This window comes from Clytia hemisphaerica, unplaced genomic scaffold (assembly GCF_902728285.1).
Source record: "Clytia hemisphaerica strain Z4C2 unplaced genomic scaffold, Clytia hemisphaerica genome assembly, whole genome shotgun sequence".
NCBI classification, from domain to species: Eukaryota; Metazoa; Cnidaria; class Hydrozoa; order Leptothecata; family Clytiidae; genus Clytia; species Clytia hemisphaerica.
Genome location: NW_027104185.1, coordinates 281934 through 308035, shown reverse-complemented (window position 1 = coordinate 308035; position 26102 = coordinate 281934). Strand labels below are relative to the sequence as shown.

At 34.7% G+C, this 26102-nt stretch overlaps 3 protein-coding genes across 3 annotated transcripts; all 3 read right to left on the bottom strand.

The window, feature by feature from the left end:
• Nucleotides 1–714: 714 nt before the first annotated feature.
• On the bottom strand, nucleotides 715–8566 carry LOC136814855 (uncharacterized). Its single transcript, XM_067071283.1, has 6 exons — nucleotides 7924–8566; nucleotides 6498–6670; nucleotides 4304–4573; nucleotides 3652–3783; nucleotides 1992–3370; nucleotides 715–1218 (listed from the first exon to the last, which is right to left on the bottom strand). Exons 1-6 carry the CDS (start codon nucleotides 8468–8470, stop codon nucleotides 750–752), a joined length of 2970 nt encoding a protein of 989 aa, XP_066927384.1. The 5' UTR covers nucleotides 8471–8566; the 3' UTR covers nucleotides 715–749.
• A 5442-nt stretch (nucleotides 8567–14008) lies between these two features.
• On the bottom strand, nucleotides 14009–17055 carry LOC136814854 (uncharacterized). The gene is made up of 3 exons (XM_067071281.1): nucleotides 16901–17055; nucleotides 15065–15406; nucleotides 14009–14500 (listed from the first exon to the last, which is right to left on the bottom strand). The coding sequence occupies exons 1-3, from the start codon at nucleotides 16960–16962 to the stop codon at nucleotides 14197–14199; spliced, it is 708 nt and encodes a 235-aa protein (XP_066927382.1). The 5' UTR covers nucleotides 16963–17055; the 3' UTR covers nucleotides 14009–14196.
• Nucleotides 17056–19362: 2307 nt separating this feature from the next.
• LOC136814853 (TAF5-like RNA polymerase II p300/CBP-associated factor-associated factor 65 kDa subunit 5L) lies at nucleotides 19363–24474 on the bottom strand. The gene is made up of 6 exons (XM_067071280.1): nucleotides 23458–24474; nucleotides 22587–22702; nucleotides 21931–22071; nucleotides 21065–21258; nucleotides 20686–20799; nucleotides 19363–19898 (listed from the first exon to the last, which is right to left on the bottom strand). Exons 1-6 carry the CDS (start codon nucleotides 24441–24443, stop codon nucleotides 19530–19532), a joined length of 1920 nt encoding a protein of 639 aa, XP_066927381.1. The 5' UTR covers nucleotides 24444–24474; the 3' UTR covers nucleotides 19363–19529.
• Between the last annotated feature and the right edge of the window lie 1628 nt (nucleotides 24475–26102).

Below are 26102 nucleotides of genomic sequence, written 5' to 3'. Positions count from 1 at the left end.
AAGATCTATGTAACTGTCTGTTTGATTCTCTGACACTTTTCCTAATGAATGTTTAAGATTCGTATTTATCTTTGTAAAAAGATTCACATTTTAAAAAAAATTTGTTTCATTTATGTTACTTATTCATTGATATCTGAAAGAAAATGCTGTTGAGAAGAATCATTCTAACTATTCCAAATCATTTCCAAACTTTTGTTATAATTATAAAGCATTAAAAAGCCTTAATTAGCATTAATTAATTTTTACAAGCATTTGTACTAGCGGGTGGCAGTTTGTGAAAGCTATGGCTAGTTTAAGGGAAGAAATTTTATCAGACAGAAATTTTGGCGGATTTGGTTAAAAATCCGCCAATTTAAGTTCCCACCAATTTATTTTTTCCCGCTATCCGCCAAATTAAATTTCCTCTGAAAAAACTTTTTCGGTCATACGCTAAATTAAATTCCCGCCAAATTTCTTCCCTTAAGATAGAAAGAAAAAGAGCTTTGGTGCTCTTGAGGGTGCTGGTGAACTATCGTTATTTTTTTCTATTTAACGTCGCCCTCAAATGCGTGCCTTCCTCTAAAGAGCACGGTATTGTTTCTAAAACCAAAAACTTAAGAGTGCCGCACTTTTAATAACTCATTGGCTAAATTAGTAAAAACAGTATTAAATTTATAATTTTGCAAAACAAAATAATTCAAAAACGAAGAGTAAAAAGAATCACTAACCTTTCTGAAGTAAAACATTTTCGCGTGATTTTTCCTATTTTTTTACTTTTTGTAATATTGGTACAAGAACAAGCCCAACAAAATAAAACCAAAAACAAAAGCGGTAAAAGCCTCGACAAGCGATTCAACGGCTTTTGGTAGCGGTGTCCCGTCAACATAGACTAGAAATTCCGTTTCAAAATTACAATACGATACGTTTTTATCAAATACGTCCAATTGAAAATGATATAATCCTGATCCTTTAAGTTCAATGGTGGTATTTGATTTCATATCAACCGCTTCGGCTCCGTTTGAGACTCGAACTGAATTAGTTAGGGTATAATCAGTTCTGGAATTGAGTTCCGATAAACGCATCAACTTATCGAAAGCAGTATTGTTTTTAGCTTTTTGTTGCAAAAGTAATCGAGGGACGAACTTTTCTGGATACAGAAGACGATATACTTTCTTGATGCAATCTGATTGACTAATCTTCGTAGAAATTTCCATAGGTTTTGTACACCCACACATGGTCCTGAAAAAAAAATCATCAAAAGTGAGTAACGTAGGCCGAACTTCACGCAAACGTCCTTTGATCCAAGGAAGATTACACTCTTTACAGTCAGTCTCTTCGATCGAGGGACGGTTCTACTACTACGAGCGGTCCCATTGGATTACAAACATTGTTAACCGGTTACTTTTTCGAAGCGGGCTACATGGCTTTTTTGCGCAATGCAATTGGTTCTTTTCGCATGACGACGGGCCTACATTTTCCAGAGTTGCCCGTCGTTAGGAAAATTCATTGTGACGTCACTTTTTCAAAGGAAAATGAACAATGCGTTGACATCATTTCTCTCATTTTTTATTTCTGACGTCAGAAATTATAGCAATTTTTTATCTCTTTTCGCTTGTTTTTTCTGCTTTATTTCGCTATTTTTCCTGGATAAAGCGCTAAAAATCAATCAAAGTTGAAGGAAACGGTTAACAAATACAATAATGACCGGTTTTTTTCGGGCTGTACTGAAAATATTGCCCTCGGTCAACGCAACAACCTCGCAAGCTCGGTCGTTACTTGACCTCGGGCAATATTTCTCAGTACAGCCCTCACTAACCGGTCATTATTGTATTAATAATGCATTTAACCAAATTTTAAATTTTATATATAATTTCAAGTACATATTTTTTATAAGAACATCCAAGATTTTTGAAGCCTTCGGATGTTCTTAACTTTTTGAGCTTAAACCTAAAAATGTTCCCACCTTGGGCCCCACCTTCACAACTAAATACAAAATAGAGAATATGAATCACCTGTTTCGTTTATCTTTGCATTGTTTAAAGACTGGATCGATTTGATTTGCCAGATATTTTTTATGAAACATTGGTTTGGCCGGGTCTGCATTATATACATGCGGCGTTTGTGGTATACCAATACCTTTAGAAGAAGGTGGTTGATAGTTGGTTGGTAAATGAAAGACCCGAATAATCCCTTCTGAGTCTTGTTTTTGATCATCGTAAGCAAAATCGTTTGGTTGAATGGATTTTGGATATTCGAAGATCACTTTCTTGTTTGGAGGACAAACATTGAGAATCTGAAATTTCAGACTTTGTCCACCACATTTCGGATTATAAATGCTTGATTTGATAGTGACAACATTGATGCTTGACATTGCCAAAGATTGATGGAATTGGAGACGGATTTTCTCAGCTCTCCTCGATTTTTCACGATGTGTTCTTAAGCATACAATTTCATGATTTGAAACTTGTGTTTTGAGCCAATCAAGATCGCTTATATCTTCATGTAACGGTACAATCATATCAATGGTCAGATTGACGGAGATTTCCAAATGTTCATCAATATCTAGATGTATGTAAGATTCGTTGATTCCAGTTACTGTGAACGTTATTGGACAATCAGTTGGATTCTGATAAATATATTCTTGGAAGGTTTTATATTTCTGGTAAAGACAAACTTGGTTTGACGAACTTGGTATTGAAGTTAGCGGATCTTTGAAAGTCCAAGCAACGCTACTGTTTGTTTCCTTTGTCCCAGCATGAAGAGGGGGCGTTGAAAAAAACACGTGATCAATTTCCGTGTCTGGTTTCTTTTGAAAAACAATGGTTGTGGTATTCACATTAAAACTAAGGTGACATTCTACTTTTCTTGCATAAAAGAAATCGACACTAAACCAGCGTCGTTGCTGGATAAAGTCGATAATGTTTGTGAATGTTAAACTACTATTGTAGCAATAAATCTCGACAGTAGCGTTGAAAACAGCCGTGACGCGACATGAGTAGTCACCAAGCTTTACCAAGGAACCAATCCAAATTTCAGGAAACTTCGTCTCATTTGGCGTAAACTCTAACTGGAATCCTTCTGCGGTTTCTGTTACGGCAAAAATGTCTAAATCAAGATAAGGGTTATTGCTTTCCGGAATCTTGTCATTGAGGAGCAACATGTAATTAGAGTTATTCAATGCTGTTTGTGGACGTAAGAAACCAATTTTGGTCCATAAAATATCATAATCCCGATAACTTTCTAGCGGAGTTCCGTAACTTGATGTTATGTTAGATGTCAATTTTAATGTATCGGCAGAATGGAACTCAAAGTCTGCATGGAGGATGTTGTTCCATTGTATAGGTCGTTTCCAATTGCATCCACCATTTGTTGATGTCCAAACAACTATTTCCTAAATGTGGAGTATTTGTATGTAAAAAGTTATTATAGATTTTTTCTTTGTTAAAAATTCTGCATGATAGAATATCTATGGAGAGTGCGATTCTATCGACTTATGGCTGATACGGGGGGTCGGGTGTTTAAAAAAAGTAATAATCTGTTGAGTATTGACTTGGCTCTTTTGAAGTTCAAGTTAGATCACGACTCCATCTAACCCCACCACGTCTTAATTAAACTCTGATTGCTGCATATATATAATTAAAAAATATCATGAAGATTAGAAAATGTACTAACATTTGTGACGATCAACAGAAGGTTGCACTTTACGAGAAGTCTTGATTGGTTTTTAATATGTGTATCCTTCAAAATTACCGGCGCACATTGCAGTGTTCCAGATAACGAGAATGCGTGTACTGTATTTGTAACCTAAAAGGAATAATAATGAACAAATTAAATAGAAGTTGATTGACACTTTGTTGATGAACGTAATCGAACACAATCAATTCGATTGCCGAAAGTAATGAAATCTAAAAAGGGAACGGAAACTAAATTTCAATTTCACGTTTCTGCTCGTTGCTTTGACTGTAGACTGCACGCATCCCCTCTCATGTTGTAATATAGGAGATGCGCAAAGTGTATAGAATTCCTGTCTGAGAGTTACCCTCGTCTTTGTGTTTTTAAGTTTTAGAAACTTGATTAGCTTGATTAGTAAGTTTTATATGAGAGGTCTTTGAATTTGATTTTTAAACTGGAAATTCTTCTATGAACCGAAAATTTCAAAATAGAAGATTTTTTTCAAACTTTTTTTAAACTGGAGATTATATTTCTTTTTTATTGCAGGAGTAACTTCCATATATTTTGGCGAAGTCCCAACTTTAAATTTGGCGAAAAATTAATTTAACGAATTCGAAAAATTGCCAAATTTGACAAAATTTACAGTACTCACCAATAGTACGACAACTTGTCTTTTACCATAATCATATTTCACATCTATAATATCTACACCAGTGATATTTGTCAAAGTCACAGTGTAGAGGGGCGTTGATTCAATGGGCGGTGCGTAAATGTTGAGGAAGGTGTCATTTCCAATTTGATGTACCAAGAGTGCTGTTTCAAAGCCTGCGACTCCAGGGGTATCAGTGATTGGACAGTGAATCGTTGTTGTTAGCAAATGAACTTGGACTCGATTTGAAGATGCTTTGGTAATTCTCACATCCTAGAATTATATAGATTTCAGCAATTAGGTTTACATCCCTGACCTAGACGGAAGCCATACCTACCGAAAAAATGTGTCCCGGTTAGCAAGAAACCATGAATTTCAATTACCCTTGGAAACGTAAAGAGTATTTATTCCAGATACGAAATACCAGTGGATACCCCTTAAAACCTACAACCAAAAAAGGTACCCCCTGTATATCCTGATAGAGAAAACAGTAAGGGCTGAAACTTTCTCTGGTGAGTCTAGGCTACCTATGAATTTCTTCCCTGGGTATGGTATTTTGTAAAAGCTGCTAAGAAAATTTTTATTGTGAAAAAATACAATTTAAGCGATTTACCCCTTAAAACCTACAAAATGGTTTTTTTGAATAACTTTTTATAAAATAGTCCTATTGGTCTAAAATTTTGAACAGTGATTCACTGCAAAGTTACTAATGCTACCATTAGATCATTGGTTTCTAAATATTTAACTGTACGTTAAAATCAAATTACACCTTAAAACCTACACTAATACACCTTAAAACCTACACTAATACACCTTAAAACCTACACTATTACACCTTAAAACCTACAAACATTGATCCCTTACTCACAACTTACTGAAACTGTAAAATTGCAATTCAGGTGCTGAACCGTGATTCAATTGATCAAATACTTGCTAGAAATCCATTCCCAAAACATTTGTATTTTTCAGGATTTCATACCCGTAATGCAATTACGCCTGTTTATTTGTCAAAAAACGGCTTTGAAGGGTCAAAACTTTTATTCACTTCATTTTTGACGTATGTTACTAATGTTTTTCTAAATCTTTATCAAATTTGTGACATTTTGGTACTTTAATCGTAGAAATTTTAGCGAGACTAATTTCGCTAAAATAAGTCTCGCTAAAACACGCCGAATCGACAGATCGCTAAAATCTATCCACGCAAAATTTCTGGTTATATTGCCTCGATACATTTTTATCAATATAGGAAGGGTTTCAGTGCAAAAAATGCTAGAAAACGAATTAAATCAATAATGTAATATGAGTATACGCTAAAATTTATCTACGGATCCACGCAAAAAATTTTGAAATCGTGATTCGCTAAAGTAAATCCAAAAAAATCAAGATTTTCCTGACTCGCTAATAAACGCTAAAATTACTCCCGCTAAAATTTCTACGATTAATATGCAATATGACCATGTTTTGAGAAAGTCGATTTTCAGACTTAATTGGCCGTAGTGGCCATTAATGAGCTTTAAAATAGAACTTTGAGGGCCTTACGATTTCTTTGGGTGTTTCTTTTCGTACTTACCATAAGTATAGGTACCTAAAAAGTATAGGTTTTATGACCTTAAATTCATTTGTGTAATCTCTACAATCAGTGATAAAATACTTGGCACAAAAGGGAAATTCACCGGGGTGTTTTGAAAGCACAATCGATTTGTAAGTGCTCTAAAGTAGGTTCGAAAGGTAGAGTTTTAACTCTGAGTTTTAAAGCTAGATTTAAGACTTAGGACCTTAGGATCTGAGGATCCAAAATTTCAAAAATGGTCCAGTAGGGCTTGAAATATAGCCTAGAAACCAATAAATCCCTCCCAGATCGAAATAATCGATGAAATCAAGTTGAAGGCCTGAAATTGCCAATATATTATGGCACGGATTGTAGGTCCAAAAAACATAAAATTTTCAATAATTTCGAATTTTACGACACTTTACGATAATTAAAATTCTTGAAATTAGGTATTTTATGAAAGTACCTATATTAGAGATTGTAAAGAAGTGACTTATACAATATTAAATTAGGTTTGGTGGTTAAGAGAGCCCGAAACCCAAGTTTGTAGGTTTTTATAAAGGGGTATGTGGTTTTTTAAGGGGTATCCACTGGTTTTCTCACCTGGTTGAAATTAAATTTAATACATTTTGAAAAAAAGTTTCTCACCCCAGATAGTTCTAATGTTCCTTTCCATAGCCACTGGTTATCAACTACCAGAATGATGTGATTATTCATAACAACGAAACGGGTTACCGTTGAATTCTCTGAAATCTTTTGGCTTTCACTCATAAGAATGGGTATCATTAGAAGTGTTTCGTTGCTGATCTTCAAGTGAAGTGCTAAAAAAGGAATCGATAAATGTGTGTGCCAACTATTTTTAATCTTTAACAAGGTCAGAATCGAAAGGGGATGTAAGAATTCTAGAATGTGCGAGAGGAGAGATAAAGAACATTTTAATGCTCTAAAATTTGAGAAAAACGATTGGGTTAAAATCTTGGATGAAACTGAAATAATTTTCTTTACATGACTTTTAGCCCTCGGGTACAAAGCCCTCGGGGGAGGGGGGGGGCACTTAGGCAAAATGGGTTCCGGGTATGTACGAGCCATAAGGGCCCCTTTTTCACACTAGTAGGAGGAAATTTGTGCAATCGCTCGATTCTTTTAGTCAAAGCACTTGTTATACATTTTTGGAAAGCTAATAGGGGAATCAAAATAACTTGGGTGCCAATTGTTTTTCGGACACTTTGGTGTGATTTTTCGACAAATATTCGACAGTCTCAGGCAAAGATTATAGGGTCAGTAAATAATGAAAATTTTAGCTTGAGAAAATAGAGACGTCTGTTGTATATTTTTGGAAAGCTCTGAAAAATTAAGATTAGTGATATATTGGTGATTTCAGTACCTAACTCGAGATATTGAGCTTCCGAAAGCGCAAAAACTGAACAAAATAGCTGTTTCTGGCTGAAAAACAGGGTTAATGTATCGAGTTAGGTACAGAAATCACTTATACTTGCAATATATCTCTAATCTTAATTTTTTGAGAGCTTTCCAAAAATATACAACAGATCTCCATTTTCACAAGCTAAAATTTTCGTTAATTTTTCACCCTTTAATTTTTGCCTTAGACCGTCATATTTGTCCGAAAATCACACCAAAGTGTCCGAAAAAAAATTGGCACCAAAGTTATTTTGATTCCCCTACCCCTTAGCTTTCCAAAAATGTATAACAAGTGTTTTGACTAAAAAAATCGAGTGACCTTAAAAAAAAACGAACAAATTTCCCCCTACTACACCCTTGAAAGTCTCTCAAACTCAAAGGGGTACAAGCACCATTAAAAAGAAAATCGATTCTCTGTAAGGGTCCAAAAATCACGAAATTCAAAAATTCTGAAATTTCCTCTCTAACGGTCGTGAATTTTCAAAATTTTGACAAAAATCGAGTGAAAATCGATAAAATTTTTGAGATTTTTTTAAGGGTCCCAAAACGGGTTCCTCTCAAAGCTTCAATTTTCGATTTTTGGCTCTGACATACCCATCACCTCACAAACTCACCAACCTAGTACCCCCCCCCCGGGACACGAAACAATTCTTACAGTTTTTCGTTTCCGATAACATCTTTGGTATCCAGTAAGAAACAATGCTAGAACATGGACTTTCAGCTACAACATGCTTTGAATCATCCAAACCAAAAGTCCTCTGATATTGACTGAATGATCTATGTGCTGTAACAGCCAAAAATTTTATTATGGTAACATTTTCATGTAAAGCATCGACGTAATATATTTCACAAACCAAAATCTTCATGTTGAAACTCGGTGGGTTATTAGTTTTAAATATATCATGGTCAGAAATGTTTAGGACTTTTTCTGAAGTCCATGTGGAATTAAAGATTAGAGTCACCAAATCAGTGTCACTGCTGGAAACACTCATTTTAAGCTCTTCAACGAAGCCTTGGTTTTGCATTTTCATACACACTAGATTTGATGTTCCATTTTCCTCTAAGTCGAGAAAGATTTTGACGTTGTCAGCAAGTGTTGTCCCATTGTAAGTACATTCAAAATCAAGTTGTAATGTTAAATGAGCTTGCCAAAAAGAAACCAAGCAAACCATATAAACAAATTGGTAATTAAAAAACTCCATTTTTTAAACTAAGTCACTTCATAATTAAAGGATATCAAAAATCCTCGTTGCTTGACTTCAGTGACTTGAGGAACTTGAGCAGCTAGCCACACAAAATAAATCTATTTTCTCACGCCTTTTTTGTTTTGATAGGATTCGAATGAAAACATTCGAACATTCGAATTAAAAAAAGAAAACGTTCGAATGACACACGAACGTTCGAAATAGGGTGTGGCCCGGCGGTGAGGTCCATTAAATGGGCGCGGATGAAGTGAGACAAAGCAAAGGAATTTTAAAGAGGTTGAATATTTCTTTTTTATCACTTACGTTACTAGAATTACTAGAATTAAAAAAGTACAATGATTAAAAATAATTTTTGCAAATTTAAAATGAACCCTTGCGGATACCCTCTATCTGGCCAGCGCCAAAAATTGTATAATAGTTTATAAATCTTGATTGCATGATTTACAATGGTCCTTTATTTCACTGATCAACTTCTGGGCAACATTGACGTAAGTCAATAAAGATGAAAATGGACGTTGACATACAAAGATAGGCGAACCACTACCGCAATAGAACCGTTCAATACAGCTTTCTGAAGGTCTAAAAACAACACATAGTCTTTCGTCGTTGATAATAGCATCGGATGAAGTACACCATGGTCGAAATGTTGTCTGTATTTCTCGATTACAGTATTGAAGTTTCTTTTTGAAGGGATCATACTCGGGTAACTTAATGCATGTCCCAGAATTGCATTAATTTTTCCGCCCCAGTTCCAGTCCCTAAACTATAACAAACTATACATTTTTAGAAGCGTATTTGGATGTAGAATACCGCAATCGGTGTAACTTAAATTCTTTCTCAGTATAATTAGAGATATCTTAAGAAAACCTGATTATGACGTCATAATTGATGACGTCATAAATACAAAAAGTTGAATATTTCGAGAAATGTAAATCAGAACTTTATGAAATTTGGACCAGTGATAAAGTACCTTGAGATGTTTCAAAAATGTTTGAAATTATTTTTCAAAATTAATGACGTCAGCAGAAATTGCAAAAATTCGAATTTTTGCGATAAAATGCTGACATCAGCAAATTTTCAAATTTTTTAAAAAGAATTCTCCTCGTCTTGATGAGTTCTATCATTGGTCCAAATTTCATAAAGCTTTGAGTATTAGTTCTTGAGATATTCAACTTTTAAAATTGTGACGTCATAAATAATGACGTCATAATCACGTTTTCTTAAAAAAACTCAAATTCTGCTGAGAAAGAATTTAAGTTACACCAAATACGGTATTCTACATGCAAATATGCTTCTAAAAATGTATAGTATGTTATGGTTTAGGGACTGGAACTGGGGCGGAAAAATTAATGCATTTTTGGGACATGCATTAAGTTACCCGAGTAAATCATACCTAACCAAACAGTACCAGGATAACTAAATAAACGAGAATAATTATGTTCTATTTGGTAATATTTTTTTGAAAAGGGAATAAAATCCCGGGCACTCGATTTCGAAACAATACGGTATGTGCCGCGCAAAAACTGCCTTTCAAATCGAAAAATTTGTTGAAAAAGTACTCTTTCGGTGCATTTTGTCTTGATTTACCCAACCCTTATAGTGCATTATGTTTTGCAACTTTTTCTCAAATAAAACGGGTAAATATTTAATTATAAAGTTATAAGCCTTGCTGTGAAAAAATTTACGGAAATAACAGTATAAGATTATTTTAACGTGCCGACCAACGCAGAGAAAAGTAACCATGACGACAATCCAAGATCTTAGATTAAAGTTCAAAGTTGATATTTTTATTTGCGTCGTTGAAAACACAATAAGATTATTTTAACTTATCTGCAGTCAAGCAAGTGTTATCATTTAATATTGGCTGAAAACTGGTTAACAATATTGTAAAATGCGATCCTTATAGTGCAATACCACAGAAACACACCCTTCCAGTGCATTTTGGGATGCTAAAAAAACCAACCCTTAAGCGCGGCACATGACGTAGGCCAGATCATATGAGTACCCCCCCCCCTCGGGAATGAAATACAAAGTTAAAAGTGAATCAGGATATCCTGCAATAGCGGTATATAGAAACTTTTGAGAAGTGTGGAAACACCCATATAATAATCAAGGAAGTAGAATTTGACGTAAAGAAAAATCTTACTTATAACCTGCTTCAGTAGCAGCTGCGTTGAAACTTTCCAATTTATCCAAACTTTCAATAGATAGAAGCTCTTTGCCTTTCGTTTCACATGTTTTCTTTGCGGATAGAAATGTATCGGTGTAAAAATCATTTAGTCGAGTCTTAATCTCATATTCGTTATTGGGACCAAAAAAGTTAGATATAAGAGGAACAGGTTGTATTGTGCCGAGTAAGACATAAACACATAGATAATGCTTAGAAATTTCTTCTGAGCATTTCTCCATAGTGTAACCTTCTTGACCAATTTTGTAAATGTAGCATATTTTGTTTGTGCGTTAAAACCAACAGCTTGGGACAATCCATTGCTGAAATACAAAATAATGTAATAAATTAATGGCTTCACTTTGGATGGATGACACTATATTTAGGAAATAACATTTTGAACATTTATGTATATTGATTTATACCGTGAAAAGCACATGCCGAAATCTTATATCGACCTGTGCCGACCATCAACGCAGAGAAAAGTAACCTTGACGACAATCCAAGATCTTGGATGAAGTTCAAAGTTGATATTTTTATTTGCGTCGTTGAAAACTCAAAAATGTCATCAACGCTTTCTAAAAAGAGTCAGCGATAGAGAATCATAACATAAAGGTCTGTCTATCATTTCGATTCCATTGATGTAACATTAACATAATTAATAGTGTATAGTAACTACTACTAAATACTACTATCATACATTTCGGAATTTCTTTTAAAAGAAACTAATTTCAATCACACTTGGTGGTTTCTGGAGAATTCACCAATAATAAACATGCATACTGATACAGTCTGCTAGACATCAATATGGTAATTTTGCTCTTCATCTTTGATTCTTTCTACAGTGATTAGTTTGAAACGTGCGCGATAAAATTTCTCTACTTTGTCTTCAGAGGTTGATATGTTTTTTGAAAACTCAACCTCTGATACTCAGGGTAATATTGGTTTGGTTTGTGCTTCCTTGTGTTAATATACTGTAACACCGCAATACAAGTTAATGGGGCGATTAAAACAAAAGTAGTTTTTTAATTGAAAACAGAAGACCTCTCATTAGTGGTTGGGTCTGAATTTTGATGAAATTCGAATTGAAATGCAATCTATTTTACGTTGAAAAGATATTCATAAGTGGTAGATTATAAAATAAAATAAAAAGATGCTTGTTATGGGAACAAGTGTTAGCATCTGTTGTGAGAGGTAAACATTTAGAAATAAGCTTCCTTACTTTTGCATTAGACCGTTGTATAGTGTTCTTTGGTCATCAGTTAAAGGTAGAGGGCTTAAACGTCCACCGGTTTGATCGCATTTTTGGTAAGCTTCATGGACTGTCGGACCCTCTGTTATGACGTAAAGAAGAGTGAAACCACCTGGAAAGAGGAATAATTGTAAAACTTGGTTACACGATGTAGGCCGGGAGGGGGCAATCGATTTATAAACAACGGTGCATGTGCCGCCAAAAAATGGCTTTCAAAATCGGACAGTGCAGCCCTTAAGCAGTAAAAAGAAGTGCATTTTACCGCACGTTTCTGACCCTTACAGTTTAGTTTGATTTTATATCTTATTTCGGTGAAGCCGAAGTGTAACCAGCTTAAAGAAGACCCTTGTAGTGCACTGTTTCAAAAGTACACCCTTACAGTTCATTTGAAGGGTAACGAAAAACATATCCCTAAGGACGGCACATGCCGAGGGTCGGACCGTATGAGTCCCCTCCCCCCGGATGTAGGCCTCCCAAAAAAAGTTTGAGCTGTGTTACAGACTGGTCCACGGATTGCTTCTGAAATGTCTTACCTTAATATCTTATATGTTAAAGCTAATTATATTTACATTTTTTATCATTTTTTTGATAGTACAGTATTATAGACTTTCCATTATTAAACCAGAAAAATTATAAATTCTTGCCTACATCCAACCAACGATGTAAAAATAATAGATAACCAACTACCTCTAGAAGGCACTTCTCCCAAGAGAACAACCATTGTTTTCCTATTGAAATGAGCACTCCTTTAAATAGCTCTGTGTGCAGTGCGTGTTATGCTTTTAGCTAGATTTTGACACACTTTTTGACATCCACTGAATTGATAGAAAATTTGAATTGTTATTTACTGCAAATTTTGAAATTTTTTTCAAAAGATAAAGGTACTAATCTTTAGACAAATTGACTACGGATCGGCCTGATACCACTTAATCTTCATCTGGATAAATAAACGCTCATAAAATGATGTTATCTGAAAAATATATGTGTGATTTGAAGTGCGATATCTCACGAATGAAAAGTGCATGAAGGTTGCCTGATACAAAATAAACAGATGAATGTTTATAGAACAATAATATCTAATTAAAAAATTCCTTCTGTGAGGCTGCCTATAGGAAAATACACTTTTTCTAACCCAAATTTTGGAAAAATATACATCACGTGATCGATTCTGTCCAATAGAAGGTTGCAAATGAAGCAAGTTTTTACTTAATTGCACTTTTTACGATGCAAAATGTCATTAATATTTTTACAACCGTAACACGGATGTTTTTTGAGAATCAAGGCAAGTTGGTTATCTATTATTTTTACATCGTTAATCCAACTGAAAATTTTTAATTGAAAATGCTGTCTTTATGTTGCTTAATTGATCTTATTTCATAAAAGAGCTCGTACCTGCAATCGGTAAACAGAAATGATCTTCATCTCGGATCCCTTGATCTGCAACAAAAGCGGCCAAATTTGCTGAACATGGTACAGCCTGTGAATTGATTCCTGTAGTAAAACTCAAGAAGAAAAGTATACTAACGAAATTCTTCATCGTTATTTACTTCAACTTCAAATTGTGTATCTCTATGACTAAAACTAATCGAGGTAGAATGAAATTTTTTTTTGCATTCTTTGATTGGCGTAACTAGCAGGATTTGATTAAAATGTTATCACTGTACATGTATCAGGAAAGAAGCTTTTATTCAAGGACAATAATCATTGTGTGTATTATTGAATAATTATGAAAAATCCAACATCCGGCGACCGTTGTTCTTTTAGTGCACGGGAATCGTCTTCATAAATCTTCTTAATCTTATGTCACAAGCAAGAGGGGATAACATGAAGAAATGAAAAATCAGAGAGACAAAGAAAATGTGTAAAGCAAAGATTACCGCCTTGTATAATGTTCCTTAGAAAATGTTTTAACAGACAGGATCTAGAAAATAAACAAAAACAATTACTGTGTACAATGGTAATGAATATTGAGCTACTTAAGGCCGGTCTCCACTTTCGCACAAAATGGGCGAAAACTTTTTGATGTTTCCGTAGGGTCATCGGTCGGTGGAGGAATGAAGCAATTCCATTAGACGAAATTGACGTAAAGGATGAAAAAAGTAGAACTTCTTTCAACTTTTTTTTTGTTCGCACGAAACTTTTTTATGACGTAATCTTTTCTTCGGGCAAAAAAGGGTTAAGAAAAAAACTGTCGCTCATTTCGCGCGAAAGTAGAGACCAGCCATTACGGAGAAATACTTATAGCACTTTTTTAAACGATATTTATAAGCATAGCACTTATAAGAATAACCAGGGTCAATTTCATCAATTTTTCTTGCATGATTTACAATCGCTCTTAATTTCATTGATCAAATTCTGTGCAACTCGAACATAAGTTGATAAAGGCGAAAATTGATGCTGACAAATAATACTGGGTGTGCTCAAGCCACAATAAACTTGTCGAAAGCAACCGCTTATGAAGTCAAGAACTACACATAGTCTTCCTTCGTCATCAAAATCATTTGTGTTGGAACACCATGGTCGAAAAGTTGATTGGATTTCTTTGTTACAGTATCGAAACTTCTTGTCAAATGGATCGTATGTCATTCCTAACCACAAAGTAGGAAGGCTAAACAAAGAAAGGTCAAGAATTGCTGGTACTGTAATACAATGAAGTGAATACAGTCGCTCTCATATTGTTTTCTGACCAGCCACCAGAACCGTTGGAAAACCAACAGATCCAGCGAGACTCGAACTCGCAACCATGTCAATCGCGGGCATTTGCTCTACCATTGAGCTACGGGTCCATGTGGAACCCGATGACTCAATTGCCACTGAGTAGAGCTGCAAGTGAATTCTTGTCTACTGACTGCGGTCAGACACGGTGAATTGGGAGAAATCCTGGTACTGTAATGCAGACATCAAAAAGCGCTCGGCTTCTACTAAAACTTTTTCTACGAAGTGCCTCCTTATACCTCAAAATTCTAACAATATTCGAGAGGTGAGAAATAACTTCCAGTAAGGTGGTTGATTTTATTAACTGGTGAAGGAATTGGCCATTTTAGAATAATATTTAAGGCTAAAAGGCTAGGTAATGATAAGGCGATGATACAAATATTTTTGACATAATATTGTATTGAGAGATACTATCGATAGTGATACCATAACAAAATCTAAATAAAAAATGTCTTACAATGCGCCTGCTTCAGCAAAAAGATCGAAGAAACTTTCGAACTTTGCCAGATTTTCAATCGATAAAACTTCTTTGCCTTTCGCTTCACAAGATTTCTTTGCGGATAGAAATGTATCAGGGTACACTCCCCCATCACTTTGTTGAGTTATTTGCTCGTATTCGTTATTGGGACCAAAAAATAAGGATGAAGCAGGGACGGGTGGTATTGTAAAAAAGTATCTACATAGATAATGCTTGGAAATTTCTTCTGAGCATCTCTCCATTGTATAACCCTCTTGACCAATTTTGTAAATGTAGCATATTTTGTTTGCGCTGAAACCAACAGCTTGAGACAATCCATTGCTGGAAAAAAAAGAAAAAATATTTCTTTTATGATGACAATTATAAATTTAATAGCCTAATACCGTTCAAGCGGCTATACTATAAAGGTAGAGCATCCAGCTACGGTGCGCAAGATTGTAAATTCGATTCTCAGCTGAATCATATCAAAGACGCCCAAAAAGGGACTTAATGCCTCACGAAATGGACCAACACAAGACAAAACATTACTCGTTTATTGGAGAGAACTTTCCTTATCTGCAAAGGAAAATTTTGGGAGTTTTACGACCGCTCGGGTGAGTTAGGGTATGTCTAGATTTTTAAATATCACAAATCCCGAATCCGCGACCAATAGCACCCATTCTCAGGTATTCACTTATAGATTTTTAGATGACCTATACCTTAAGGTGCCATGAACCGTTTGTTACGTAATTAAATATTAACCTAAAAATTAATTATTAAAGAAATTGTGAATTATGACGTCATCAAATTATGACGTCATAAATCGTAAATTAGCTCTAACTATATAAGTACATGTCAAATCGTTGTCAAATTTGGACCAAAGATGCATCTTAATGGTGCCAAACTTTTCAATGAAAAATTTTCAAAAGATTTTGATGACGTCAGCAAAAAATGCAAAAAATCGAAAAACGCAATTTTTTGCTGACATCATCAAATTTTTCCAAAATTTTTTTTTCAAAAAATTACATTTCAGTTAGATACATCTTTGGTTAAAATTTGGGAAAGATTGGACATATATTTTTAATATTATAGCAATTATACGATTCATGACGTCACCAAATTCGATCAAATTATGACGTCACCATTACAATTTCTTTAATAATTAATTTTTGGGTTAATATTTAATTACGTAACACCGGGTCCTGAAACCTTAAGGTATAGAGGTACTTTAGAGCCCTAAGTGGCTCTCTGAATCTGGCTGCTATTGGTAGCGAAAACTTAGGGTAAACTGTTAGGTTTTTGAGACTTGCCCTAAGTCACTCGAGCGTTAGCGGGACAATTTTGACCAATTTTGACCAAATTTCGATCTTTCAGGGGGTAAAAAGTTGAAATAATCCTATTTTTCCGACCCTTAGTGGGCTGAAATTTGATTTTCTGATTTTTCCAACCCTTAGCGGGACTTTGGAAGTCCAAAAAAGGTACCCTTACCCTCCATTTGCCTAAGTACCCCCCCCCCCCGGGGCATCCGACAAGCTAAAGCTCGGAAAGTCGGGAAAACTTTCAACATCTGGAAGGTTTAGATTACGGAAATTTGCAAGACCACGTCAAAGATATTCCAGCGGGAGGTCTGGTAACCCAGCCCTCGTTTTCGTGGATTGGCGGGTTCAACCGAAATATTTTTTAGGTTTACGTGCAAGGGTAGTTGAACCCGACTGGGGATGCGGCACATCAAAGGCCGCCTATCATTCCCCTCCGATGGGAAATTGGCATCTTTATAGCTTTAGCGTGGGCGGCCGCCAATCTGCCATCAAAATAACAGATAAGAAGTTTCCTTACTTTTGCATTAAACCAGCGTATAGTGTTCTTTCCTCATCAGGTAAAGTCTTATAAGTCAACATCCCACTATTTTGCCTGCATTTCTGGAAAGCGTCATGGACTGTCGGGCCCTCTGTGATGACGTAAAGTATGAATGTACCGGCTGAAAGAGAAAATAAAATACTTCCCATATGTCGAATTTGAATAGATGTAAGGATACTTGGCAATTCATTTCTACACGGTTTTTTATAAGAATATACTTTATAAGAATATCTATGATTAAATTTGCTAAAAATATCACCTGCATGGAATCGGCATTAGAACCCAAAAATGTAGTTTTTAGAGCATTTTTAACCGTTGATTATAATTTATCCCATGGGAAAGGCTCAAAACTTTCACAAAAATACTATTTTATGCTTCATTATGCATCACATGCAAAGGCGTAGCGAGATACCCTGCAAAATTTATGGATGAGAGCAGTTTTTACGACATGTTAAATTTAGGTTGAATTTGAAGCCTACACAGATTTTGTACGCAGAAATGATCTTCATCTCGTATCTCTTGATCTGCAACAAAAGCGGCCAAATTTGCTGAACATGGTACAGCCTGTGAATTGATTCCTGTAGTAAAACTCAAGAAGAAAAGTATACCAACGAAATCCTTCATCGTTATTTGCTTCAACTTTATGTTGAGTACAGTATCTTAAATGCTAATTAGGATTTGGCAAAAAGCATCGTTATAAATACCACCTTTTAATCTTGCATTCATTGATTTACGTAATAATCATTACAATTGTACACAATTACGAAGGGGAATCATTGTTTACGTACCACTCTGCATCCGGTATGGATTTTCGGGGAATCATTGTGCATCATTCTTCTTCATCTATTTTTCGCAAGCAAGAGGAAATATCATATAAAAATAGACTAGCGGCTTCACTAGAGACAAGTGGGATAAACATCACCGCTTGGTATAGACTGGAGTCGTTAATAATTCGTGTAATACAATAGTATCGGCGTTATATGATAATACGATAATTGTTACGGGATTTAGTTTGTATGAACGACTGGAAGAATCTAGTGTTCCAGCCTTATAGATACCCCGGCTAGCTACGCAGAAACTTGCGTAGCGAGAAAACAATTTATCAAGCACGCAACAACAAACTCTCAAAACAAAATCAACTCAAATGAAAAACTTTTAACACACAAATCCACCACAGTTTTATGTATCTCTCCTGAAAATTTCACAAAAATTTATCTAGAGGAAAAGAAATTATGATTAAAAAAATATATTACACATTAAATCTTTTTAAAATGCAGAAATTAAACGTTAAAACGACGGGGAATCGAAAACAAACAAACAATAAAAGCTTACCAGTTCCATAATTAAGAGCAATAATTAGTACACCAATTATGTAATGAAGATTTCCACGTTAGTGTTGAATACTTCTTAAAAAATCTAAAGAGAAAAAAAACAACATCAAAGGATTAATTTAAAGGATATTGAGGGTTGAGCGTGAAACATACAATAAAAGAACGGGCTACTGTACACGTTATTCTTTTTATAAGAACATCCAAATTTTTGAAGCCTTCAGATGTTCTTACTTTTCGGGTTACAAACCTAAATAATGTTCTTAATATGTTCTTATTTTCAGCAGTTTTTGAGTTTTTTGTCCATTTTTCTAAGAAATTGGGTGTTCTAGGGTCTACAAAGCCTTAAAATGTTTTTAACAATTTGGCCCTCGAAGCCTTATGTTCTTATATAGTTTGTTCTCGTAAAAAAACGTGCATGCACTTCTGATTATAAAAATAATCATAATACATTTGTATTGAATATGTATGAAAAAAAACGAAACAACAAAGATACATATCGTTCGGCAATTCTTTCAGTTATTTGTGTTTCCTCAAACCAAAAATAGGAAGTATTTTCTGATGAATTTTTGATTTGTTGATATTTTAAGAATCTTAAAAATACAATAAGAAAAAGCAGCGAAGAACAGAAATTTGCACGTTTCCAAAGTTCAAGACTTTTTGAAATATTAGAAAAGTAAACAAGTAAATAGATTTGAGTCGAAATAATAATAATAATAATATTGGGAATAAAATAATATTTGAATGTGTTTCCTCTAATAATATGTGCATGTCAAAATATACAAATAATCTTTTTTTAAATATTATAAAAAATTGACCAAGAGTTTAGCTTGGATTTAACAAAAAAAAATCTTTACAAATACACAATAATAAAGTCTATTTCAGTTTATCAATCGTAATATTAATCTGGACATTAGAAACAAAAGAACTGGTCTCTATTTTAATACCTTGGATTTGATATATTTTTTGCAACTACAGATGCATTCAAATATACATTCGAAACTTATAGCAGAATTCGAAAATAATTTGAAAACAAATACACAAACCGAAAAACGAGAAAAAAAAAACGAAATGAAAAACAATGAGAACGAAAACATTTCATTAAGTTTTAAATCAATTATAGCAAAATACGGTAATAAAACTAATGATATGTATTGGATACATAACAAGAATTAGTCCATCTAGTTTGTAATACCAACAGATATTCAATTTGTTAAAAATCCTTACATACATATATACTGTATACATAAATAAAATTGTTCTTAGAAATAAACCGGATGTTACCTGACACTGTTGGATAGAACACTCGTATATAACAGGTTACCGTCCGAAAATTTCAAGTCCAATATGCTACTGATATTATCAACAGGGTAACTACCAATACATTCGTCTGCCATTTTGAACAATGAAGTTGTTTTTTTACGAAAAATATTTTCACTTTCCCATACTTTGACAGTCTTGTCTAAACCTCCAGAAGCGAACATAGAACCATCGTTACTGAAGCTTAAATTGTATATTGTTTTTGAATGTGCTTTGAACTCGTTTAACAGTTGTCCGTTGGCAAGGTCCCATATTTTGATTTCAGAGTCGTCACCTGCTGAAGTTAAATATTTTCCATCTGGGCTGAATGCTAATGAATAAATTGGTCCCTGCAAAATAGGACGAAAATACGATTCAGTAGATTAAAAGTGAAGAAGAACCGTATTTGGCTTTCCCAGAATAATATATAATACAGTAATATCGAACAGTGGGGTTCAATGATATCTGAATATACAGGGGGTGTCATGTACCCCCTGGATATCTAGGCATTTTGTCTTGCCCGTCACAGATATCCGTGATGGGCAAGACAAAATGCCTGGATATCCAGGGGATGGATATCCTCTCCCCTTCTATCTACTCTATCTTCTTGGACATCCAGGGGTGATTTCCTTTAAACGGATATCCTCAACAGGGGGTACGGAAATTACTGAAATTCTCTAGAAAAGCCCATCCATCTTTTTCTTGATAAAAAACGTATTCTACTATTACTGGCCAAAAGTATTAAAGTCGGGGCGGCCTATCAAGCTTTATGAAGTCAGACTCGAACCATTCAGATAGAAATGATCACCCATCAAAAATCAGAAAAACTATAGTTTGTCGAAAGCAACAACGATGATTAACAATAAAAACACATTCAATACTTTCTTTGCACGTTTCAATTATTTTAGTCCCTAAGGTATCTTCTCTATCATTTACCGCATTGTTTTTAATTGTATTTTTAGCACTATTTTTACTATTTTTGAAAATTTGTTTTTAAAAGATTTCGTTTTTTATTAGATTTTTTACTCTGAAGATGACCTCTTGTAGTGAGCGTCGAATATTTCTTTTTAACAACATCAAAAACATGAAGCTTCTGGTTATTCAAACACAAGCACAAACACAAAGATGAACATTTACCTTATGACCAACAAAGACACGCACAAACTGTCCACTTTGGAGATCCCATAAACGACATGTTTTGTCTGATGAACCTGATGCTATGTAATTGCCATTCGGATGAAAAGCTACACACTAGAACAAGAAAAACAATTAATATCGGAATATTTAATTTTTTTAAACACATTCATTTACGAACAGAAAATCAAGAAAAAGTGCTTGGCTGGCTGGCTGGCTGGCTGGATAGCTGGCCGTTAATTCGGGTAAGTCCAAAAAGCAGAAAGTCACAAAATTGAACTACAGTTCTTTAATTCAAATTTTTACGGCTTTCTTACTTTCATGCGACGATTTGAAGAAGGGGAATATTCTAAAGCAAAAAAGTACTTGCTTTTAGACTTACATCGACACTGTCACCATGACCTGCCAGTATCCTCAACGGACATGCATATTCAGTATTCCACAATCTCAATGTTTTATCCAATGACGCAGACACAAAGTACGTTCCATCCGTATTGACAGAAACATCCCATACAGTGTACGCATGTCCTTTGTAAGCCACTAGATTCTTCTTTTGATGTATGTTCCATAGTCTAACTGTATGAAAAAATATGCATAATAGAATTTACATTTTGATAACATTTTCAATCCTTGAATTCATTGCACATTGGAAAGTAAGATTATCTGTAAAGAAGAAGTAATTAAAATAAAATATGGAACCGAAAAGTCTTATATGTCATGGGCTGTTCCATTAAAAATCCATACTGTATAGTGGGCGAACCAAAATAAGATTCTTGGAAATGTGTAAATACCCCCTTGAAAATGGTAACATTGGCAAAGAAACCCTCGGAGAAACCCTTTTTATACCTACAAGTGAGTGGATGAACGAAAACCAGTCTTTTACCCTCTGGAGATTTTTGAATAACTTTTTACCCCCTTGAAAGATTGAAAAATACTCCTTCGGACCCCCAAGAAATTCTTCTTGGATTACCCCCATTACGTATTAATATAAAATGGAATGGCCCAGTTAACATATCTAAAGAAATGAACGTCTGTCTGTATCTAATTTTTGCTACACCCCTCTGCTTAAAGTATGGATGTCTTCTTTTATGGAAGCATCCACACAAAATATTGCAAAACTTCATCACATTCAAACACCATATAACCCGAGTTATGAAATTCAAAAACAACATTCAATCTTGTTAAGACTCCTCCTGGTAGAGCACATTGTCACTGTAAACAAACAACTTTCACCTTATTTGATATTACCTGATTTATCACGAGAAGCAGAAAGCATAAAATCATCATTTTGGAAGAAAGCGATCTGATAAATAGCACCTTGATGACCACGAAGAACAGTCATGTCACTCGTATGTGACGAGGATGATGAGGTCTCTTTTAATGGTTTTTCTGAGTATAAGAAAAAATAAAAGATTCATTTATTTTGCATTCAAATCTCTGTTTAGAAGAGTGAAAACTCTGCTTCAAAATTGAGAATAACACTTGGTTGGAATCCTAATAAGGGAGTGGTCAGAATTTAATTTAAAAAAATTCGCATCCCCCCTTGCTAACCCCCCCCCCTTGTTTACCCCCCCCCCCCCCCAAACTCTTACTGACTGTTTAATAAGGTACTTACTTTTGGATAAGAGCGACTTGTCACATATAAAATCGGGTTTAACTACAGTAGTTTCCAGATTTAGAGTAATGCTATGAGCCTCAAAATCAGAATGTTGTGCACTCATGTGGGGAGGACTACATTGTTATATAGAAGGCAGCAAGTGGCTTGATTTCAAACGTGCAGGGGCAAAGAATTTAGCGATGAAGGAGGCGAACATTTAAAAGTTTAAGCTAAAGCTAAAAGCAAGCATCACAAGGATATGTGCTCAAAGGTATGGAAGGATAAGAATTTATTAAACATTACAAACCATCGGGTGTTACTTCAATCCTCGTTTGAGAAACTATATTCATCAATCGAATGGAAGCGTCTTCAAACCCAGCTGCTAAATGACTGACTTTTCTTGAAAACTTGCTACAGCAGATTCTAAGAGAAGATAATTTGTTTCAAAACAATAGAAAAGATCACGAAATGTAAAGGCCGGTCTCCACTTGCGCGCGCTGCAAATGCACTTTTTGGCTTCAATCCTTTTTGCTTGGAAAAAAGATTACGTCATAAAAATGTAGCGTGCGCACGAAAAAAAAGTTGAACACATTTCAACTTTTTTCAACCGTTACGTCAGATCGCACCAATGGAGTTGCTTCATTTTTCTTTTGACCAATAGCGTGGAAGCTTTTCTCGAAAAGTGCGATTGAAGCGCGCGCAAGTGGAGACCGGCCTTAATGTCGATCATAATACAGAAACGGAGAGGTGCTTCATGTTTTGTTAATTTACTGAACTCCACCATTGTGGAAATAAACGTTCAATTTGAGTAAGGGATCACCCCAACAGATTTGAACGTTTGCTTCCTAAACAGCCGAAAATAAGTAACTTAACCAAACAGAAAACCTTTATAGGGGATTGGAATAAGCGTGGAAATAAAAAAATGCTTTGATAAAAGGCTAATGTAAATGGATAAGGGCAAAAGCATGAACTTTGAAAACATTTTCACTAAATCCAACGAGCAAGAGTTTTGAAGTGAAAATGTCCTGGATGAAAAATATTCCAAAAATTAATCAAATGGAGATGCTTATTAAGCCACTTTCCTCTGTTTTTTTTTGCAAGAAGTCCACCTTCTTATTGCAATTCGTTGGAAGTCTGACTAGGGAATTAATCAAACTTCACCTTTTCATCTAACTCACCCTTGATGCGCGTTGTGAAAGGAATACACACAAATAGAGGGTTTCAACAATTTCCCACATCTATCCATGTTGCTAATAGATTCTTTCAAACTATCTATTGCATTTTGTTCATTTGACGAACAATAGGGTTCATTCAGTTCTTCCATAACAACATCTGTTTGGTCTTTGTTCTCCTTTTCATTGTCTTTAAAATAATGTCCATAGTTGAAAGAACTACTAGATCTTATGGTAAAATATCTATTCAATGTTTGTAAAACCAAACTGAAATTTCCATGTCTCAAATGTTGTAGAAAATAATTGTAAACATGAAGAGATAGTTTGAGTACTATTTTGCTTTTACGTAATTCATGTATTAGAGGATAATGTGCAATGTGTGAGTTTAATGTGATTTTTGGTAATGTTTGCAACACATCTTTGTGATTCTCCTCATGGTCATTGCGGAACTTCTCTAAAAATGTTTGAGCAGTGGATACGTCAGGTTTCGCAACAAGATCAATATAAAAATGAACATAGACATGAAATAATATAGCTGATAATTCACGCTTGTATGAAGCACTGCAGGCAGCAAGGAAGATTTTGAGACCAAGATATTGTTCTTCGTAAGAAGTCGAGTCCGTCATCATTGACGAAAAAGAAACAGCGTTTTTCTCACCACTGTGGAAATTATGCATTTTGTACCACTGGAAAAATTCTCTGGGTGGGACGCTTTCTATAATAACAGGTTCTGTTTCTGTATTCAAACCAAAATCCTTTGTATCAAGTTGCAAATCCTTTTCAGTTTTAATGACAATATTTGAATCCAAGTTACACTCCCATGGGAGGCTTAATGAATTCAAGTTCAAACCACTGGGACCAGCACCAGATTGTGATTTTTGTTCAATAGATCGTTGCTTCTTGTAAGATGACACCAATTCAGATAATTCTTCAGATGGACCAGAATTTTTGGAAGACTTTGAAGAATGACCAGTGTTTGATAAACCAAGCATTTTTTATTTCACTCTAATTTTAATCTCATCTGTCAAAAAATAATAAGCGATTTATAAGACTTGTTTCCTTCGTAAGATACAAGAGGAAACCCGACGCCCTAATCTGAAGACAATTTTATATTACTAAAAAGTAATAAAGAAAGAGAAGGAAAAGTTATATTTCATCATCCCCAATAGAATAAAATTTATTACTGTAAAGTTGTCTATTGTTCGACATTTCTCATCTAATTCTTACTAATCCTTTCATAGAGATAAAATAATAGGTCAGAGCCACTGATCGGCAAAACATTTTTTCCTTTGCAAAGCAAAGAAATATAGTTTCGATCAGCAATTCTGACCCATAATAGGGAATGTCCGCATAGTACGCACACACTAAAATGTTACAAATCGAGTACCCCCCCCTGTATGCAAGTGTACGCAAATGGTTATACCCCCTAGTAAGTACATAATTTTGCACTCACCCCCCCCCCCTCAGTTGAAGAAAATTTTGAATTCAAATTGTTTGGTTCTGACCTTTATTTCGTACATGAAACTCAATGTTTATCAAGAAACTTTTTCTTTTCCTTGATGCATATAAGAAGCGTAAAAGTCCACAAAAAACATAACATGAAACAATGATTCTCTTTTTAAGTAATACGCACTTGATTTCACACAGATTCTCTTTTTATTCTCTATCAAATGTATCAAAAGATTGTACAAGCAAAAAGGGCTATGAAAATTTTTCTCTGTGTACGTACATTTTCCTTTGACCGTTCCCATCCCCCTGTACGCAAGCATACGCTTTTGAGAAGACCCCCCTCCCCATTAGTGCGTACGTACTATGTGGAAGGCCCAATAGTTTAGCTTTTGAACATCCTATGTTTGCTGATTAAGAAAGAGTGATCTACCTTTTTCAAGAAGTTAGAATATGTACTATTTATTAGGGCTAGTTTTTCCTTTAGATTTTCTATTTTTTGAATAAATATCTAATTTATTAGAAAAATGCTTCTTCTTTCCAAATCTAAAATAATCTTATTCCAAGTACTGTAAGAGCTCAGCTATATCTTACAGCGCATTCCAAAATCTAATGGCGTCTTTCAAAGATGCAAACTGAAATAAAAACGAACCTTCCAATGTAACACAACAAAGATACCAGAATGGCAACAAATGTAAAAATAATGCTTTTTTTCTACAAGCATAACGTTTATAAGCATAAGCAGGCTCAGTTTTGGTTCCTAAACAATGGCACTATTGTTTCAAGAACAATAGAATGCTAAGCATAGTGTGAGCCTGATATAGGGGCAGACAGTTTCTTATAAAATAACATGTATATTTTCTTTATTATTTACAAAACATTGCCCTAAAAACTTAGCCTCATGAAGCCCCAGATTAATAATATAACCACCTGGATGAATCTTTGTATTCTTATCCTATAAATATAACGGAACGGCCTTTCTAAGGAAATTGCTGTCACCTGACTCTTTTCTACCGCGTGATACAAATCGCGCATCTTCATTGGATGTTGGAAATTTTCATTGGAGGCGGGTTGAATCACTAAAAAAGGCGTCCATCGGTGGTTCTTACACCGTCAACAAGCAAACATCAGGAGACCCCAATCAGATAAAAAGTTTTCGCTTGTGAAAATTGTCTGTTTTATACAAAAAAAAAGACTATTTATGA